The 18,730-nt window shown below is 46.5% G+C and overlaps 1 protein-coding gene across 8 annotated transcripts in view; it reads right to left on the bottom strand.

The window, feature by feature from the left end:
* RIN2 (Ras and Rab interactor 2) overlaps positions 1-18,730 on the bottom strand; it is a 251,239-nt gene that overhangs the window by 60,813 nt on the left and 171,696 nt on the right. For 7 of the 8 annotated variants that reach the window (XM_016937522.4, XM_063803173.1, XM_024352161.3 and 4 more), the window contains one exon: positions 6,702-6,802. In XM_016937522.4, coding sequence (XP_016793011.3) covers positions 6,702-6,802 — 101 coding nt within the window. Of the gene's footprint in view, positions 1-6,293; positions 6,463-6,701; positions 6,803-18,730 lie in introns of those variants that run through there. The other variant, XM_054674573.2, reaches the window with a different exon arrangement.

Here is an 18,730-nt window from a genome sequence, read left to right as displayed (position 1 = left end):
GATCCACCCACCTCAGCCTCCCAAAGTGTTGGGATTACAGGTGTGAGTCACCCTGCCCGGCTTAAATATTTTCTTTAATTTGAGTTTAGTCGTTGCTACATTGGTGATAGTGTAGCAAAGAGTTGGTCAACCCTCATAGAATTCATTGAAATCATGTTCAGGATACTCCTGGTTGAGTTGAAATATGGAAATATTCTAGGGGATTGGGGGTAAATTGATCAAAGTAATCATAGTAGAGAATCCTCAGTGACATAGCCGGAAAATGTCTCACCATAAACCTGTTGCTGCTCCACGGCCTGCCCTGTAGCAGTAACAGGTTTGTGAGCAAAGCCATCGATGTGTGATGTGTTTACTCTGTGGACTTTCATCTAGCTGGATACTTATTTGTGCAATTTTGCTGAGTTATGTTTTACTTCAGTGGAAAATTATTTAAAAAGCAGCACCAACTGAAGGTGGGTCTGGTTCAAAAAGCCACAGAGTCGCTAATGTGGTCACAACTGTCCCTCTTGAGACTTAAGGAAGTGGAACTCTGGGCATCTTTCCCCAGGCTGCGGCCACCATTCTTCCCTTCTCATCTTCAGTTCTCACCTCTGGGCAAGTGAAGAAGTGAACAATTGTACAAGGGAGGAGCCTTCTGGGTTTCCTGTGGTTATAATGTCAATGCTGTCACCTAGCCACTGGGAAGCTCAGAGCTTCCCAGAAGAGGCCAAAGGTGATGACCAGCTGCTACATTGTAGCATTGAGAAGAGCAGGCCAAGGAATTTTTGAATTTCCTGTGTCATGTCTGGTTCTGTGGTGGGGCAGGAGGAGTGAAGACATGGGACCGCAGGCATCTCACAGCAATCCACTTGGGCTAGAGGACACCAGCGAAGTGGCAGCAGGAGTGACAGCTACAGGAGAGTGGAGGAAGGGATGAGCTGCAGTTCTCACTGACCTGCTCTAGCCAGGATGCCAGGGATCCTGCAGAGGCAGCCTGGGCCCAGACAATAGCTCGGGAGGTTGTTCTGTGGATCCCTCTGTTCCGCCTGAGGATAAAGTGATCTTTAGAGACTTGTCTCAGCCTAGAGGGGATGGGTTCAAGTGATGATGAGGGTGGAACCTACCTCAGGCCTGGTGAGCCTACCCAAAAGAGGCCTGCTTCCGCCAAATGAAAATGGACTGTGGAATCATGTGGGAGGGAGAGGGGAGTGAAATGCCTTCATGTTCGCGTACTCTCCAGTCTTTGCAGGGATGCAGTGGGAAGAGAGGAAGCAAGAAACCACACTGGGAGAGAGCAGAGAACCAGGAGCAAGAAGCCCTCAGTCTCGCCCCTGGCTTACGGGCTTCTATTTGGTAGATCAGCAGAGGCATGGAGGGAGATTTAATCAGCTCCTACTCTGTTGGCCAAAGATTAAAATAGCTCATGGTAGAACTGGTCAGGGAGGCACAACTGGAGACTGGGGGAAGGGCCTCTGCCCTATTTCTTTGCTAGGGAGGAAGCCTTAGGCCTGTCACACATTTTCAACTTTTTATTTTTTTATGCACCGGTTGGTGGCCACCTGCAAGAGGTCTCTGAGGCAAGAATACTTGAAAATCACTAAGGGGCTTGGCGCCTTTCCTTTATCCATTCAACAAATACTTGCGAGTGCGTGCTCTATGCCAGATACTGTCCCTGGCACTGCAATCCCAGGGTGAAGGACAGACCCAGCCCCCGGTCTCACAGAGCTTACCTTCTAGTGGTGGGAGGCAGGAAATGCACAGATAGGCCAGGTGTGGTGGCACACGCTTGTGATCCTAACTCTTTGGGAGGTCAAGGCGGGCGGATTGCCTGAGCTCAGGAGTTAAAGACGAGCCTGGGCAACATGATGAAATGTCTCCACTAAAATACAAAAACTTAGCCGGTGGTGGCGGCGCGTGCCTGTAATCCCAGCTACTCAGGAGGCTGGAGGCATAAGAATTGCTTGAACCTATGAGGCGGAGGTTGCAGTGAGCCAATATCACCACTATTGCACTCCAGCCTGGGCGATAGAGTGGAAGTCTGTTTCCAAGAAAAAAAAAAAAAAGAAAGAATGGACAGGAAGCAAGTGAGTATATGTCCTGTGTGTACAAGTTCTATGAAGAAACATAAAGCCAGGTAATGAGGTAGAAGAAAAGGAGGGCTCAAGGGTGAAGGCTTCCTGGGGGAAGGATGTGCCAGGCAGAAGGAACAGCAAGTACAAAGGCCAGGAGGCAGGAAGTCAGTGGCAAGGAAGTCAGTGGGACTGGAGCTGAGTGATGGGGAGAGAATGCTAGAGAACAGATGGCAGAGGAGAGGGGTGCTGGGGTGTTACATCTTGTAGAGTCTTGAAGGCCATGGTAATAATTTTGGTTTTAGATGCAAAATTATCAAAAGGCTTTGAACAAAGGAGAGATGTGTCTTGGACTTAGGTGAACTAAAAGGTTCACCATGCTGCTTGGCTAATAGCCTGGAGAAAGTGGAACTGGTAGAAGCAGAGGCACCAGGCAGGGGCTACTGCAGTGGTGCTGGTGAGAAGTGTTTCCATCCTGGATCTATTTAAAGGTAGAGGCCAAGCACGGTGGCTCATGCCTGTAATCCCAGCACTTTGGGAGGCTGAGACAGGTGAATCACTTGAGGCCAGGAATTTGAGATCAGACTGGCCAACATGGTGAAACCCCATCTCTACTAAAATTACAAAAATTAGCCAGGCATTTTGGCACATGCCTGTAATCCCAGCTATGTTGGGAGGCTGAGGCATGAGAATTGCTTGAACCTGGGAGGCAGAGGTTGCAGGAGGCTGAGATCATGTCACCACTGCACTCCAGCTCTAGGCAACAGAGCGAGATTCTGTCTCAAAGAAAAATAAAAGGTAGAGCTGCCTGGATTTGGAGATGGATGGGAGGAGGGCAGTTATGACAGGAATAGAGGCACCATTGATGAGTGCAAGGCCCAAGAAGCTGGAGGCATGGTGACTGGGACGGGGAAGACCCAGGAAGGAATGAACCTATGAAGGAACACTTCCTGAGTGGGCAGTTGGTTACCAACCTCTGGACTCAAAGAGAGGATTGGCCAAGGGTGTATAAGTTGGGAATAACCAATGTATAGATGGTATCAGAGCCACAAGACTGGGTGGGATAACCTAGGAAATTACTCCACAGACCACCTTTTAAAACTACATATAGTGTGGCTATTACCACGTGTCAGGCACTGTGCTGAGTCCTTGACAGCTATTAACTCACTTAATCTTCCCAACAACACTGTGAGGTAACTCTGTTATTATTCCCATTTTAATGAGGAGAACACTGAGGCACAGATATTTTTTAAAGTACCTTGTACAAAGTTAGTGGGAGAGAGAAAAGGAGAGGTGTGAAGAGTGAAAAGGAGTGGCTCAGCCGGGCGCAGTGGCTCACACTTGTAATCCCAGCAATTTGGGAGGCTGAGGTGGGAGGATCCTTTGAGCCTAGGGGTCTGAGACCCACCTGGGCAACACAGAGAGACCCCAATCTCTACCAAAAATTAAAAAAAAATCAGCTGGGTGTGGTGGCGGGCACCCGTGCTCCCAACTACTTGGGAGGCTGAGGCGGGAAGATCCCTTGAGCCCAGGAGGTCAAGGCTGCAGTGAGCTGTGATTGTGCCACTGCACTCCAGCCTGGGTAACAGAGTAAGACTCTGTCTCAAAACAAACAAACAAAAACCAAACAAACAAAAAAAGAAAAGGAGAGGCTCAAAGTGTGATCTCTGGGTTCTCCAGGGCTGGAGTTCAGGGAGATAAAGAAGAACCAGCCAGGGCACTGGGGGCAGCAGCAGGACAGCTAAGAGGATCCCACGGAGGTGTGGGGTCCTAGAAGCCAAGCCAAGCAAATGTCCCAAAAAGGAGGGCAGATGGACCATGGCAGACGACGCTGACAGGAGACAGGACGGGAGGTGGGCACTGGCCATCAGGCCAAAAACTGACATCTTCACTTTCGGTAGCCTCACTCTGAATGAACTTCCTTCCATTTTGATTGTAGGCAACAAACCACAGTAGTAGTATCACGACCTGTGATTTTGTCACCAACAGAAACCACAGAGGTTTCACCGTTGTCACAGCTGTTACAGAGATTGTGTCATTTATGCCTATCTGTCACATGTAAAACAGAAGCACCTATGCCATGGAAGCACATGCTGAAACACACACTGAAACATTCTGATCACTGGACTTCACTGTAATTGTTTTTCCCATGACATCCTATATATCTTATTTTATGCATTTGAAAGATTATTCAGAGAAGGAGTCCATGGCACAAGACAAAGTTAAAGATCAAGGTTATCTCAATATTAAGCACGAAAGAGCAACCAAACACTAACACAGCTAGAGTAATAGTGATTCCTAACCTAGGGGACTAGCTTGGTGCTTAATCTGGTATTCCATCAACTAAGGAACCATAGATATTTCGTGATGGCTGTGGTGGGATAGGCGGCTCCCTATCCCAGCTCACACTCACAGAGTACGAAGCTGCAGAGGAAGCTGACTGCGGTGCATTTCCTGCAGCCGTCAGACGTGCAGAGCCGGGGGCCCGGGGGGGTGCTCGCTGCTTCTTTCTCCAGGGGTTTTGCTGAAAGCAACTCTGCTACCTACTGGTCTGCTTTCCTCTTCCCTCCTCTCCCCTTTGGCTGCTGCTCTGTGCCAGGCTGAATTGTGGCCACAGCTATGCTTTTCCTTGATCTTGGAAATAACTGAACTGGCCCTCCTGACAGCTCCATTGGACAAAATGGAGAAATTAAAACCAAACTCACTACTTCTAAAAAATCAGCAAGACACTCCAGCACAGAAGCCAAAACTGTGTAGCTTTTTCCCCACAGCACACCGTTTCCACATCAGTCAAATGCAGGCCCTAAAGAGCTTTCCCTCCTGGAAGTGCTAGGAAGATTCCGTAAGTTAGTCGCTATAAGCGACTTAGAACAGTAGTTTAATATGAACAGTGTTGCCACATGGCCAACATGATCTATATTGTTAAATAAAGACAACTCATCTTGCTTTTTCCTCTTTCTTTTCTGTTAAAAGAAAAAGCCAAATAAAATGCCTTTGCAAATGTATAAATTCATGAATTAAGCAACATAGCATTCAAAGTGACATTCATCTGGGAAAAAAGGCTATTGTGGACTGCTTACAGTTATTCTTACCTCTGAAAAGGAAAAGATGGAAGGAAATGTTAAAGATTAAGCAACCACCCAGCTCTCACTCTAATACCCACCGGAGTCAGAAAACAAGATCTTGATGGCCCCTCACATGTTCAGAACGTCCTTCTCACACCCCCAAAATCCCCTGTGCTTATATGCAGGGGAAAGGTTTCCGCCGCTCTGTGTCTGGGTGTCTGTCATCTGTGGAGCTTGGGGTTGATCTCACAGAGCCGCCTTTCCTGGCTATGAAAGAAATCAGTGCTACCAACGCTCTCTTTTCTGTTGTTATCAGCCTAGACTCCCAATGAAATTTTAGCTCAACAAGGCACAGGATAAAGAGAAATTCCCTGGCTAAAGTTCCACGATGTTTGAAACTACTCTGGAGGTGAGGCAGAGAGTCACTACCTGAAAATCGTTGTGCATTTGTCTAGTTTATGGGGAAAAAATAAGACTTTCACACTGAGGTCAAGAACAATCATAGAATGCTGGGTGTGCTGCAAGGAGCAGGGGGACCATCTGGTTCACCCCCATCGTTTTGTAGAGAAGGAAAGGAAAGGAAAGGAAGGCACAGAGAATTAAGGATGAGTGCTGTTCCCCCAGAGACATCGGGTATCAAAGTACCACCTTCCAGCTGCAAGTGCCTCCCTGGGATGTTGCTCTCTCCCGTCAGCATATGGCGGAACTAGTCAGGCTGGTTTGAAACTTGCCTGGACAACCAGAACCATCTGGCTGGCCTGCCTGTTGCATGACTTGCAGGCAAAACCCACTCCATAAATCTCAGCCTCACACTGCTCCAGGCAGGCTCAGCCCCGCTTTCTGGGAGAAAGGGGAAGCTGTTAATAAATCTGGCCTCTAAGGCACGAAGTGTCTGTGTCTTTTTATAGCCATTATATTGTTATCTTGTTAGCATCAAAGTTGGAAGAAGTCACCTTCAACTTCCCACCACCCCCCGACCTTTGCACCCCCTTTCTCCAGGTACAGACCAGTCCCTTGCCTCCTATTCAGACAGTGTGCAGTATGTGCACAGGTATCGCCTTCAACAGCACAGCACGCCGTCTTCCCTTTGTATCGAATTTACAACCACATCCAGTTTCCAATCACTGCACGGCTTGTCAGGTGAATGGTTTTTTGGAGACTGCTGGGGTTTTTTTCTGACCTGAGAATGCAAAATGAGTCCATCCTCTTTAGCTGCTCCCCTGTAAGCCTTCTGGAGACTCACACGGCTACACTGAATTCTACTTTGCACACGCTGGATCTTGCTGCGTTACTGTTTCCATCATTGGGAGTAGGTGGATATGGCACAGACAATTTTAGGTTTCCGGGTTCTGGTGCCAGGAGGAATTGAGAGAGTATAAAGTTCAAGTGCCTTCAAAGTGATTAAAATAAACAAGCAGACAACTAGTTCCTAGGCCACTCCCACCTCCTACAGAGGATTTCATCTAGAGCTGCTACCACACTCCCAGCTCCCAGACTTCTGAGGAGTGACTACAAGTCAGCCCTTGGCAGTGCCAGGGTTCACTCGATCCCTTTCTCGCACCCATCACCTAACCGTGTCTCTGGTCACCTGTGGGTTTCAGCGGGTTCCAGGCCATTTTCCAGGTTGACATCTGTCCGCACCATCTCCTGTTTCAGTTCTCCGATCTCCGAGGCAATTGTGTCAATGAGCTATTCAAAGACAAAAATAGTATGACGTCAGGAAATGGAGAGGCGTGGCATGCCCACAGCGCCCGGGGAACTCAGGCTCTTCAATAGGAACAGAGATGACCATCTTTTTCTATTTCTTTCTTTCTTTTTTTTTTTTAATCTTGGCTCTGTGAATTTCCTCTAGCCAGAGGAAAAAATAAAGGGGGAGGAGGCAGCTTCTCCTTAGAAAGGGGAAGAACTTAGGTTTCGGTATTGTAATAAGGAAAAGAATATGACACCCAGTTTGTTAGGTTTCAGTATTGTAATAAGGAAGATAATATAACACCCAGTTAGCTTTCTCAACATGAATATAGACGGGAATAAATACATCTTGGCAAAACTGGGCCTCAATATTCATTTGGCAAGGGAAACCCTCCAAAGAAACCCCCTTTGAAGGATTGAAATTCATACAATGATTATTTTGTTATAGAAATGAGTTTATTTAAAAGATATATCCAGCTTACATATTGATTTCTGAAGACATCAAAATGATTTCTTGTTCTATTCTTTGCACTGCTGTGGAGAGAAGATTGTTGGGGAAAGGGAAGAGAAAGGACTGAGTGAGGCTGGGGTGGGTGAGTGGGGAGGAGGGGAGTGGGCCCCAGGGCCATCTAGGGGAAAAGGCGGCCCCATCTCAGATCCCACCTATCCATGCACCTGCATCTGACCCTTCAGGCTGGTCTAAAATCTTTCACCCTCCTATTCACTCATTCAACAGAGTCCTTCCTGGCGCGTACTAGGCACTGTAAGTGTAGAGCGGCTGTTCTCAAGGGTGTCACTCTGCTCACTATTTTTTGAAAACATAGTAATTTTCCATACAAATGTTATTTACATTAACAGGTAACAGGTCCATTATTGTTTAAAAATAAGCGTTATTAAATTCCTTCATTTTAGTTTCTAAGATGGCAACTATTTATAGATATGATCCATACAAACATAAGTTCTTTGGGATCCTCAATAATTTTTAAGAGCATTGGCCGGGCATAGTGGCTCATGCCTGTAATCCCAGCACTTTGGGAGGCCGAGGCAGGCAGATCACTTGAGGTCAGGAGTTCAAGACCAGCCTGGCCAACATGGTAAAACCCGATCTGTACATAAATACAAAAAAATTAGCCAGGCGTGGTGGTGCGTGCCTGTAGTCCCAGCTACTCCAGAGGCTGAGGCAGGAGAATTACTTGAATCCAGGAGATGGAGGTTGCAGTGAGCAAGATCATGCCACTGCACTCCAGCCTGGGCGACAGAGTGAGGCTCCATCTCAAAAAAATAACAACAATAATAATAATTTTAAAGAGCATCAAGGGGTCCTGAGGCTGAGAAGTTTGAGCACTGTTCTCACTAAAGAGAAATGTTGTCTTGTCTCAAGTAGCTTTTATCCCACCCAGACTCTGGGAGGGAAACTTCATTTGCACTTAAAGCTTGTTCTAAAATGTGACCCCATCTATTCACTCACTATTTCGACAAACTTTTATGGGCTCCCGCTTCATGCCAGGTACTACAAATGGGGAGTGGAGCTGAGAAGATCTCAGTTCTCATGGAGATGAGATTCTGGTGGGGCAGAAAGACACCAGAACCAAGCATTGAGCAGTTCCAGAATGAAGACAGATGAAGGTAATGCTGTGGGAGCAACAAAGGGGCCAAACAGATCAGGGCGGGTTGGTCAGGGCAAGTCTTTTTTAAGCGATAGAGCCTTGAATGACAAGAATGCCATGAAAAGATCAAAGGAAGAGCCCTCCACATGGAGAGAAAGTTCTGGAGGCCAGGAAGGTGTGCAGGAGGAGAGGCAGGCAGGGATCAGATCTTGCCAACTTTGTAGATCATGGTATTCACCACCTTGAGTCTTCCATGATAAGAACCACTGGAAGGCCTTAAGTAGGAGAAAGCCATTTTACATCTGTTTTATGGTCTAAACCGATCACCTTGGCACTGAGGTGGTTGGAAAGGGCAAGATGAGAAACAGGAAGATCAATTAGGAGCAACTACAGTGGTCTAGGCAAGAGATGATGCAGCTTGGACCGAGGTGGTAGCGGTGGAACTAGAAAGAACAGGGGAATTTAGGAACAATTTGACATAGAAATTGATATAATTTGATGGATTGAATGTGGGGGTGGTAGAAAGAGAATAATCAAGGATGGCTCTGAAGTGTTTGGTTTGAGCAATTAATAAATGGCATTGCCCTTGACTGAGATGGGAGCAATGGGGAAATATTAGACTTGAGGGGGAAACTGCGTTGAACTTCGGGCAGATTAAATTTATTTCAGTTGCTTATCAGCCATCAAATAAATCTGTGAAGTAGCTTCTGACACTCTGGATGGAGATTTTTCTATGTTTGGAAGTCACTGGCATGTGTGGCTGGCATTCTAAAGCACTGTGGCAGGGAGAGATTATCTAAGGAGAGAGGTCGATGGAGAAGGGGGCCCAGCAGATAGCTCTGGACACTCCCAGGACTTAGAGGTCAGAAGGGAAGCCAGCCAAGCCCTTCATGCTTGATCCATCCCCTCGGTGCCTGTGACTGCAGTAAGGACCAGAGGGGGAGCTTCCAGAAGCACTGGGGCCTCGAGAGAGGAAATGATTAGGAGATCCTATTTTATACATATCTCTGTGGCAAAGTTTTTTTAAAAAGTCTGACAATGCCAAATACTCTAGGATGTGGGAAAACAGGATCCCCCTTGTCTTTCTCTGTTTCCTGTTGCTATAACAGAATACTACAGACTGGCTAATTTATTAAGAACAGAAGTTTATTTGGCTCATGGTTCTGGAAGCTGGAAAGTCCGAGAGCATGACTCTGGCATCTGGTAAGAGTCATCCCGTGGCGGAAGGCAGAAGTGAGTGGAGACAGGGAGAGGAAATCAGCCAAGCTCATTCTTTTTGTCAGGAAACCACGTCTTTGAAAACTAACCCGCTACCAAGATAACGGCATTAATTCATTTGCGAGGGCAGAGCCCTCATGACCTAATGATCTGTTAAAGGTCTCACCTTTTAATACCGTTACAATGGCAATTAAATTTCAACATGAGTTTTAGAGGTGACATTCAAACCATGGCACCTCTTACACTGCTGGAGGAATATTACCCCCAGAGCTACTTTGGAAAGCAATTTGGCAACATCTTGTAGGGTTAAAGATACACAAACCTATATGTGTACTTTAGAGACTAAACTTGCACGTGGGCCCAAAGATACCTTTGGAAGAATATTTGTTGCACCATTATTTGTGAGAACACCTAAGGGTTCATTAATAGGAGAATGGATACATTAATTGAGTATAAAATGCTACATAGCAGTTAAAAATTAATGAACCAGAACTGTATGTATGAACACATGTATAAACATAAAAGCCCACAAGGCTTATTTTGAAAGCAAAAAAAAAAAAAAAAAAAAGGCAAATCGAGAAGCATTACATACAGCATGTGAAGTTTAAAACCATGCAAACGTTCCCAACACAAGGAAAAAGATACATGGATGGATATCCCAGTTACCCTGATTTGCTCATTACATATTGCATATTAAAATATCACCTGTACACCCCAAAATATGTACAACTATGACATAACAAATTAACAAATAAAATGTATCCATATAATGTTTATATTGATAACATGTTGAAAGAATACTATTTCGTCTATTTTAGGTTTTAAAATATATTATTAGGCCAGATGTGGTAGCTCATGCCTGTAATCTCAGCATTTTGGGAGGCCAAGGTGGGAGAACTGCTTGAGGCCAGGAGTTGGAGACCAGCCTGGACAACATAGTGAGATCGTCTCTATAAAAAGTTTTTTTAAAAATAAAATACTGTTACATGTTATATTATTAAAATTATAAACGCATGCAAAACTGTACTGTATGTTTATAGATACACACATAGACACAAAGGCTATCCTAATATGTATGGGGTTATAATCCTAATCCAGGATAGTGGTTACTTCTAGACAGGAGAAATGGATGAAAGTGTTCACAGGTCAATGGGCTCGGTCACGTGTGAGATTTTATTTATGTATTTATTTTGTAGAGACACTTTCTCACCATGTTGCGCAGGCTGGTCTTGAACTCCTGGCCTCAAGCAATCCTCCCACCTTGGTCTCCCAAAGCTCTGGGATTGCAGATAGGCACCACCGTGCCTGGAAAGATTTTATTTCTTAAAATGAAATGGCGAAATGATGACATTTGACAGTGCTGAGTGATGGGTATTTTAATATGGTGTGTGGTTTTCTGTATGCTTAAAGTACTTTGTAAACAAAATTTTAGGAAAACAAGAAAAAGAAAGGGTGGTGTGTATGAAAATGGAAGGAGTGAAGGGACTAAAAAGGTAGAAGCAAGGAAGGGGTTAAGGGGAGTTTGGGTACATCTGCTGAAGCCCCACCACCCTGGGACTAGGCCCTGCTTCATTCTGGACCATGGCTGTGGCCCCAAACAGGAGAGCCACACACCTATCAGAAGCAGAGGGCCTTGTGAGGGAGGGCCGGCCACAGCCTCTGGCAAACCTCAAAGAGAGGACTCCCACCCCAGCAGGAAGCCCCGTCACTGGGTACATTTCCCTCTCCACACTTTGGTTACCTTCACAACCATCATATTGATTTGAACATAAAAACCCCAAATGGCCTTGATTCTCATCAGAATGGGCATCAGTTGATTCCCTTCAGCCAGGCTGTTTTTGTCTGGGTACTGCTCTTGCCGATGCTGTTGGCTGGATCTCCAGACCTCCAAGTTTCCTCCTCAATTCCTTCTCTACATCTGGCCACACACAAGAAGCTAACGGTGTCTGTGGCTGTCACTTAGCAGCACTCCCATGCCAAGTCACCAATCATGCCATGCCACCTATCTCTAGCGCAGAGGAAGGCACCATGACCCCAAGGCACGAGGGTGGACAAGCACAGAGGTTGCACTTGGCTGGATCGCTGTGGACCCTTCCCTGCTGGATGTGGGGACTTTTTTTTGGTCCCCCGCATCCCCCCCAGCCCCAGCTCCCAGCAACTTTTCCCTCCCCTTCCATTCAGTCCTGACTCACTTGTCCCAGAGTGCAGAGGGATTTAATCTCACAAATGGACCAGAGTTTAGTGTTCCAGGGCCAGTCCTGCCCCTCAGAATCATGTGTATATACCCACTGGGCCCTCCGCCAGCAGCAGTTAGCATCACAAAACACTTTCTCCCCTCTGACGGTTGGATTTTGTCCCACTGAAGGGATTTTGGGTGTTTTTTTGAAGTTGTTTTTGGACAAGTTTGTGTTGATTTATTTGTTTGTTTCTAATTCTCACAGACTTTCAATCTCATCCCTTACGCTTGCTTCTTCAAAATTTCCTTCTTTGAGGGCAGAAATAACTTGTCACCCAACAAATGAGGCCAGTTTTAATGTCAGCTTTCCCATGACAAAGCCAATAGCAGTTGGTGCTACAGGCCCATTGTGGTGGCTCACGCCTGTAATCCCAGCACTTCCGGAGGCTGAGGTGGGCGGTTCACTTGAGGTCAGGAGTTTGAAACCAGCCTTGCCAACATGATAAAATCCCATCTCTACTAAAAATACAAAAACTTGCTGGGTATGGTGGCATGTGCCTATAATCCCAGCTACTTGGGAGGCTGAGGGAGGAGAATCGCTTGAACCCGGGAGGCAGAGGTTGCAGTGAGCCGAGATTGAGCCACTGCACTCCAGCCTGGGTGACAGAGCGAGACTCTGTCTCAAACTAAACCAAAACAAACAAACAAACAAAACCCAAAAACAAAAACACAAAAAACTGGTGCTACTAACTGAAGTTTCTCCAGACCCACTTACACAATCCCAGCCTCTAACACATCCCTGTACCTGAGCAGAATTCCTGCAAGCATGGGGAGGGGCTGTCTAAACATCTGCAAAGCTGGTGAGTGAGTGCTGCTCGCTACACCCCTGCTCGTCTGTGGACACCTGGGAAAGTGGTGGCAGAGCCACCTGTGATTCAGTGCAGCCGGAGGGTCAGATAGGACAAGGCTGACAAGGCACAAAGTTGGTGAGACCATGGTTCTTACATCAAACACCCAGCACAGCTGCATCATTCCCAGAAAACCCCACAAGCAGTGACAAAGACCCCAACCCAAGGGATAGCCACCTATCCTTATACAGCACAGCAGACCTCAACGGAGGTCTTGCCGGGGCATTGCCTGTGTTTGTTTTTCCCTGCAGGCATGTACAGCAGGACAGAGGGGTGATGTGTTGCCTTTAGAAGCTGGGAGAGAGTGGGCTGCTGGCCTGGCTAGGGACTTCCAGGGAAGAAGAGGGGGTGCTGGTGACCACAAGAGGGAGAGGAAGGCAGGCCAGGGGTTGGGTCCACTCCCTCGTCCTGCATTCGTGCATAACACACCTTGAGAAGCCTGAGGTGTTCACCTGAGTGCTCCTGCATAAGAGCTGGCATCCTGGCCAAGGGCAAGAGAATAACTGGAGAAGGCCCAAGTTCTTTCCCAGCCCTTTGAGGACACACCCAGGGCTGGGCCTGGGCAAGGCTGGGCCTGCTGAGTTCCAGTCTGGTGCAGGAGTCTATAGTAATTTGTACCATTTTGTAATCATTCTGCATAATTTCTCAGTAGGCGGGGACCTCATCCAAGGGGCCATTCTTCTGGCAGCAACTTGTGCAATTTCGAGGCGGTGTGGCTTGAAGCTCTGACTGGTGACCTGGCAGCTGGGAGTAGGGGTAGGCATACCAGCTTTTGGCTCAGAAAAATCTGTCTTCAAATCCTGTCTCGGGCCCCGGTTGGCTGGGTCTCCTTGGGTGACCCATTTGGGTGCCCTCATCCTTAAACCCCCAAAGCTAGGGCTGATGATGTCAAGGGAAGGTCATTGGAGGAATAAAAATGACAATGAGATTAAAACACTGCAACAGGTCGGGCACAGTGGCTCACGCCTGTAATCCCAACATTTTGGGAGGCTGAGGTGGGCAGATGACCTGAAGTCAGGAGTTCGAAACCAGCCTGGCCAACATAGTGAAACCCTGTCTCTACTAAAAATACAAAAATTGGCCGGGCATGGTGGTGTGCACCTGTAGTCCCAGCTACTCCGAAGGTGGAGGCAGGAGAATCGCTTGAACCCAGGTGGTGGAGGTTGCAGTGAGCCGAGGTCACACCACTGCACTCCAGCCTGGGCTACAGAGTGAGACTCCATCTCAAAAACGAAACAAAACACTTCAACAGGCACCTAAATACTCTCTAATCCTCTTCCTATTTAAATGATCTCTTGGCCGGGAGCAGTAGCCTACCCCTATAATCCCAGTGCTGTGGGAGTCTGAGGCAGGAGGATCACTTGAGCCCAGGAGTTTGAGACCAGCCTGAGCAACATAGAGAGACCTTGGCTCTACAAAAACGTAAAAAATTGGCTGGGCGTGGTGGCTCACGCTTGTAATCTTAGCACTTTTGGAGGCCAAGGTGGGCAGATTGCCTGAGCTCAGGAGTTTCAGACCAGCCTGGGCAACACAGTGGAACCCCGTCTCTACTAAAATACAAAAAATTAGTTGGGCATGGCAGCATGCACCTGTAGTCCCAGCTACTCAGGAGGCTGAGGCAAGAGAATTGCTGGAACCTGGGAGACAGAGGTTGCAGTGAGCCAAGATCACGCCACTGCACTCTAGCCTGGGCAACAGAGTGAGACTCCATCTCCAAAAAAAAAAAAAAAAAAAAAAAAAATTACCCAGGCATGGTGGCATGTGCCTTGTAGTCCCAGCTACTCAGGAGGCTGAGGAAGGTGGCTCACTTGAGCCCAGGAGTTCAAGGCTGCAGTGAGCCATGATAGTGCCACTGCACTCCAGCCTAGGTAACAGAGTGAGACCCCATCTCTTAAATAAATAACAAATTATCTCTTTATATTAATGGCAATTGTTATTAACCAGAGAGCTGATAGTAAAAGACACTTAAAATGGATTCATGTACCTCCCATCCTGGAAAGAGACCATTTAATCACCAGCAGCAGAGACCTGGGACTACAAAGAAACAGTGTCTGCGGAGTCCAATCTCCTCCTGCCTGTCTGCTCAGAAGCCTCTAACCTAGAGATTTGCCCACTAGGCGCTGAATTTCCCCTAATAGAGTGAAAAGTTGTTGTTTGCTTCTTTGCATGCATAGGAAGCTGCAGGGAGGAGGGAAAAGGGAGGAACCCCAAGTCTTGTTTTCTTTCTTTTAGGGTTAGATAAAAGGAGAAAAATTCTCTTGAAGGTCAAGTAAAAGTCAAATAAGAAAGTGCTTATAGCACAAGTCCTGATACAGCGCTCTTCAAATTCCAAGTCTCATTCAGGAATGTTATCAGTGGTTTGAAAAGGGATGTGTTGCTGATATGTTGAAGACTTGAAACTTAGGGTGTGGGAAAAGTCAAGTCCTTGGCTCCCAGCTATGGAATTTCCATTCCCCAAGTGCATCAACTTGGCCTTGAGGTGTGGTAAGCATTTATAATCCTGGAATCAGCTCTGCGGTATCAGATCTACCTCCAGATCCTAAAAAAACCACATTACCCAAACAGTTCCCTCGACCATCTGCTTCTGCTTGGCTGAGGAGCCTCCTGGTGTGGTGGGTACCTCTCATGTTGGGGTTTTTCTAAACTAGTCTGGAAAATAATGAGCTTCCTCCAAACTTTCAAATGACCTTTGCCCCCAGGAACTGTCACCTGGAAAACAAAAACGTAATGGAGGCTTTTCCCCTTCACTTGCAGAGGGGCACCTGGACAATGATGCAAGCACATCTTTGGAGAACATTGCTTCTTTTCTTTTAACTTTGTGTATTACTCCTCCCAAGGTTGTTTGCATTTATATTTTTGAAATTTAATTGTAATTACAAATGTCACAAATGAATATATTTTAATTAAAGAAAATAAATGATTGTACTTAAAAGTAATCTCCCTTGACCATCACCCATAATCTCCTTCACCTACTCAGATGTAACCACTGTTATCAGTTTTGTGTGTATCATCCTTGAATGGTATCATCTGTGTTTTCTCCACCCAAAGGAATTGTACTGGCTTACTAATTTCACTCGACAAATTGTAATGAGGTTTATCCACACTGATACACGAAGCCCTGGTTCATTTGTTGTAAGTGGGAATGGTTTTCCACCATAGGGATATACCACAATCCACATATCCATTCTATTTTGATAGAGGCTTAGTTGTTTCCAGAGTTTTGCTATCACAGGCAGGGCTGTGATGGTCACCTGTGTGTGTGTTCCCTTGTGCACTGTGTGAAACCTCAGAGAAAATGCTGGAGCCTATGCATGTAGCAGGTTCTGAGCTGGTGCCACATTGCTCCCCGGGTGGCTGTGCCCTTCTGCACTGCCCCTGCCATCTGTGAAAGTGTCCACGCTGCTTGTCAATGATTGATATTATCAAACATTTAAGCAGACCAATCTGATGAGCAGAAATAATTTTTGTTTTCATTTGCTTTGCCCTGATTATATTTTTATCGTTTATTTCTATTTCCTCTTGCAAGGAATTGCCTTTTCATTCATCTGTTGCCTATTTTGTGGTTTCTTGATTTTTTAAAATTAAGTTGCATAAGTTGGTTGTGTATATGAATCCATTGTCTGATATGTTTCACATATGATCTCTTTCATTGTTTTTCTGCCTTTTAAATTTTCTTAAGCTTTTAATGATGATAGAATCAAATTTATCCAAGTTTTCAATATGGCCATTGCTTATTGGCCCTTGCCTAGAAAGAAGTTCCTCATCTTGAAGTAATAAAGTCTCCCTTATTTTCTGCTAAGACTTATACAGTATATACAGCTTTACCTGTTTATATATGATGTATTTATTTCTTTGTAGGCCTTTCATTCATCTGGAATTTAGTTTTGTGCATGGTGCAAAGTCAGGACTAGAGAGCAAGGAACAACTACAACATGGCCAGAGCTGGGTTCCCCCAGCCTGTTAAGCACTATACCCTGGGTTGGCTCTGTCTGCCTGAGGCACCTTCTGCAGGCTAAGGAATGTGCCCAGAGGACAGCTTTTTTTTTTTTTTTTTTCCCGCAAATTTACCCAAAGGCTGAGGAGTGGTGAGAGGAGGAGCACAAAGAGGTGGGGGAGGCCAGGCGCAGTGGCTCACGCCTGTAATCCCAGCACTTTGGGAGGCCGAGGCGGGTGCATCACCTGAGGTCGGGAGTTTGAGACCAGCCTGACCAACTTGGAGAAACCCTATCTCTACTAAAAATACAAAATTAGCTGGGCATGGTGGCATATGCCTGTAATCCCAGCTACTTGGAAGGCTGAGGCAGGAGCATCTCTTTAACCCAGGAGGCAGAGGTTGCTGTGAGCCGAGATCGCACCACTGCACTCCAGCCTGGGCAACAAGAGCAAAACTCTGTCTCAAAAAAAAATAAAAAATAAAAAAAAAAAGAGGTGGGGGTATGAAACGAAGAGGCGGGGGTATGAAAATGAGGGTATGGAAGGTGGGGGTACGAAGGTGGGGGGTATGAAGAGGTGGAGTATGAAGGGGTGGGGTATAAAGGGGTGGGGAATGAAGGTGGGGTATGAATGTGGGGGTATGAAGGTGGGGTATGAAGAGGTGAGGTATGAAGGTGAAGGTAAGGGTATGAAGGTGGGGGTATGAAGAGGTCGGGAACGAAGGTGGGAGTGTGAAGGTGGGTGTATGAAGGTGGGGTATGAAGGTGAGGGTATGAAGGTGAGGGTATGAAGGTGAGGGTATGAAGGTGGGGGTACAAAGAGGTGGGGTATGAAGAGGTGGGGTATGAAGGTGGGGGTATAAAGAGGTAGGGTATGAATGTGGGGGTATGAAAAGGTGGGGAATGAAGGTAGGGGTATTGAAAGTGGGGGTATGAAGGTGGGGGTATGAAGGTGAGGGTATGAAGGTGAGGGTATGAAGAGGTGGGGTATGAAGGTGAGGGTATGAAGAAGTGAGGTATGAAGGTGAGGGTATGAAGGTGAGGGTATGAAGAAGTGAGGTATGAAGGTGAGGGTATGAAGGTGAGGGTATGAAGAAGTGAGGTATGAAGGTGAGGGTATGAAGAGGTGGGGTATGAAGGTGGGGGTATGAAGGTGGGGTATGGAGGTGGGGTATGAAAGGTGGGGATATGAAGGTGGGGGTACAAAAGTGGGGGTTTGAAGGTGGGGTATGGAAGGTGGGGGTATGAAAGTTGGGGGTATGAAGGTGGGGTATGAAGGTGGGGGCATGAAGGTGGGGGTATAAAGAGGTAGGGTATGAATGTGGGGGTATGAAGGTGGGGTATGAAGGTGGGGTATGAAGGTGGGAGTATGGAGGTGAGGGTATGAAAGTGGGGGTATGAAGGTGGGGGTATGAAGAGGTGGGATATGAAGAGGTGGGGTATGAAGGTGAGGGTATGAAGGTGAGGGTATGAAGGTGGGGGTATGAAGGTCGGGGTATGAAGGTGGGGGTATGAAGAGGTGGGGTATGAAGGTGGGGGTATGAAGGGGGTATGAAGGTGGGGGTATGAAGGTGGGGGTATAAAGAGGTAGGGTATGAATGTGGGGGTATGAAAAGGTGGGGAATTAAGGTAGCAGTATGGAAAGTGGGGGTATGAAGGTGGGGGTATGAAAGTGGGGTATGGAAGGTGGGGGTAAGGAAGGTGGGGATATGGAAGGTGAGGATATGAAGGTGGGGGTATAAAGGTGGGGGTATGAAGAGGTGGAGGTACGAAATAGAACTCTGCCCTTCATTTTTCATTGCAAATGGACAGCAAATGAGCTCGACAGCATTTATTCAATTGTCTATCCTAGTCCTGTTGGTTCAAGACACCACCTTAGTCAAAATTGGGATGTTCTATTTACCAAAAAGCAACATTCACTATCTTTTAATTCCCTTTTTCTCCTTATACCTCAAATAACAGTATGTAGAAAAAAAGGTAATAAGCCATCCACCCCCATCCTCTGAGTTAAGTGAAATGAGTATTTTGTTGTGAATAGCTTTATAATTTTAGTTCTAATTAGTAAATGGTAGTATCTAAAGGAAATA

This window comes from Pan troglodytes, chromosome 21 (genome assembly GCF_028858775.2).
Source record: "Pan troglodytes isolate AG18354 chromosome 21, NHGRI_mPanTro3-v2.0_pri, whole genome shotgun sequence".
NCBI classification, from domain to species: Eukaryota; Metazoa; Chordata; class Mammalia; order Primates; family Hominidae; genus Pan; species Pan troglodytes.
Note: the sequence above shows the minus strand (reverse complement) of the source record. Positions and strands in the feature narration are given on the sequence as shown.